Source organism: Histoplasma capsulatum, genomic scaffold, assembly GCF_000149585.1.
Source record: "Histoplasma capsulatum NAm1 scaffold_7 genomic scaffold, whole genome shotgun sequence".
In the NCBI taxonomy this organism is placed as follows: Eukaryota; Fungi; Ascomycota; class Eurotiomycetes; order Onygenales; family Ajellomycetaceae; genus Histoplasma; species Histoplasma mississippiense.
Window position 1 is genome coordinate 1,687,158 of NW_001813976.1, and position 1,880 is coordinate 1,689,037.

Here is a 1,880-nt window from a genome sequence, read left to right on the forward strand (position 1 = left end):
GGACTCCCCTTTTGCTTAGATCTATCGCCGCCCTTGTTGTCAACTCGCAAGTGCGAGCAATCCTTCGCTTTCCCTTCTACTAATCCAGCATCAAAAACATGTCATTCAGCCAGATCAATTCGCACGCTGCCTCACTTGCCGCGATATACTCCGCCTCAGTGGTTGATTTTGCAACTGAGGTCTGCCGTTGCGACCGCCACGAGATTGGTGATCCGTTTAGCAGGATAATGTAACCTGTAGTTGACTTGTATTGGGGGTCTGCCCCTGCCCAATCTGAGTCGCTGTACGCGACAGGACTGAGTCCCCCAATCATCTCCTTCTTGTATAGGATTCCGTGATCCTTCGTTTTCTTGACGTAGCGTAGGACGTGTTTTAATGCTGCCCAGCATTCCTTGTGCGGACGCGAGTTGAAACGTGAGAGGTAGTTGACCGCGAATGCCAGATCTGGTCTGCTGCTTGACACCAAATACTGCAGCGATCCTAAGCCTTGACGATATCTAGTAGCAGTAAAATCGTCATCTAACCCGCTATCTTCATCTGGTGAGAATTCTAGGCGTATGCCGGCCGCCATCGGCGTGCTGGCCGGGTTGACCTTGTCCATTCCAAAATCCTCAAGGATCTCATCGATATAACGGTTCTGGGTAACCGCTAGGTCGCCGTTCATTTGACGTTTGACTTCCATTCCAAGGTAGGGCTTGTTCTCTTCGACATCCTTTGTCTCAAACCTTTTAGCAATCTCTGCCAATATCCAGTCTAATTGCTGCTCTTGGGGTCCCGTTACCCGACAGTCATCGACGTGCAATGTCAGGTAGATCTTGCGAATAGGGTGATATAAGAATCCGCCATCGTACGGCGAGATTTTGAATCCTAGAGTGGTGAGGTGTTCCGTCGCAAGGAAATACCACACCCTCGCTGCTTGCTTCATCCCGTAAAGGCTCTGGCGGAGCAGGCCAACCAGGCCCCCCCTGCCGTGCTTAATCCCTGTAGGCAGTTGCATATATACCATCTCGTGCTGCGGTAGTATGCCGTTCAAGAACGCGGAGACGTAGTCGATCGCCTTTGCCTTCCACCCCTTTGCCGTTGAGATTGCGAATAAGCTCCGTGACGTGGGTCCTGATACCACCGCGGCGTACGACTTTGTATAGTGGACTCCTTGTTGTTGGAGGAATCCCCTAACCACCCAGCGAGCTCTAAACCGGATTGTTTCTCCCTTATTGTTCAACTTGCGATCAAACACCCATTTACCAGTTAAGATATCCATGCCTGGGGTCTTCTCAACGACAATATATGTCTGCTTGTTCTCAAACATGCTGACCTCTTTCTTCATCGCCTCATACCAGTAGTCCCAATCAGGGCTCCTTTTGGCTTCCGCCACGGTAGTTGGGCGGTCAGTTAGGGTGCTCAGGACAGGATCGTCCTCATTGGCAGGGTCTTCTGGTTCATCATTCTCGACAAGTTCTGTCTCATTATCTAGAAGGTATGTTGGATCTATCGCACCTTCAAGATCCCCATTGGCAATCATCTTCAAAACGTCAGGTTTCACCTTTGCTAGGTGTCGCAGGAGGCAGTGTTGCCACCCATCAGCAGCATCTAGTACGTCCAATTCTTCTGGTAATTCGCTCGATTGCCTCACCACGTTCGCAGGCGTGGTTTCACCCTTGCTTAGTCCTTCGTCGAATACGACATCTCACGCGATTTCAAGGCGACGGCCAATTGGGTCCCAGATACGATATTGGTGCAGTCCTTGGTAGCCAACTAGCTGCCATTCCTTGCCGTCAGTCCTATCCGCGAGCTTATTGGTAACCTTTAGGTTCTTCTTGTAGACCTTGCACCCCCACCTGCGTATCCAATGGGCAGTAGGTTGCACCCCAGTCCATGCC

The 1,880-nt window shown here is 51.0% G+C and overlaps 1 protein-coding gene across 1 annotated transcript in view; it reads right to left on the reverse strand.

Moving 5' to 3' along the window:
- Window positions 1-79: 79 nt before the first annotated feature.
- The window catches only part of HCAG_06117 (predicted protein), a gene marked incomplete at both ends in the record, with an annotated part of 3,386 nt that continues 1,585 nt past the window's right edge, over window positions 80-1,880 (reverse strand). The window contains 3 exons of the mRNA XM_001538462.1: window positions 80-1,458; window positions 1,498-1,628; window positions 1,692-1,838. Coding sequence (XP_001538512.1) covers window positions 80-1,458; window positions 1,498-1,628; window positions 1,692-1,838 — 1,657 coding nt within the window. The remainder of the gene's footprint in view (window positions 1,459-1,497; window positions 1,629-1,691; window positions 1,839-1,880) is intronic.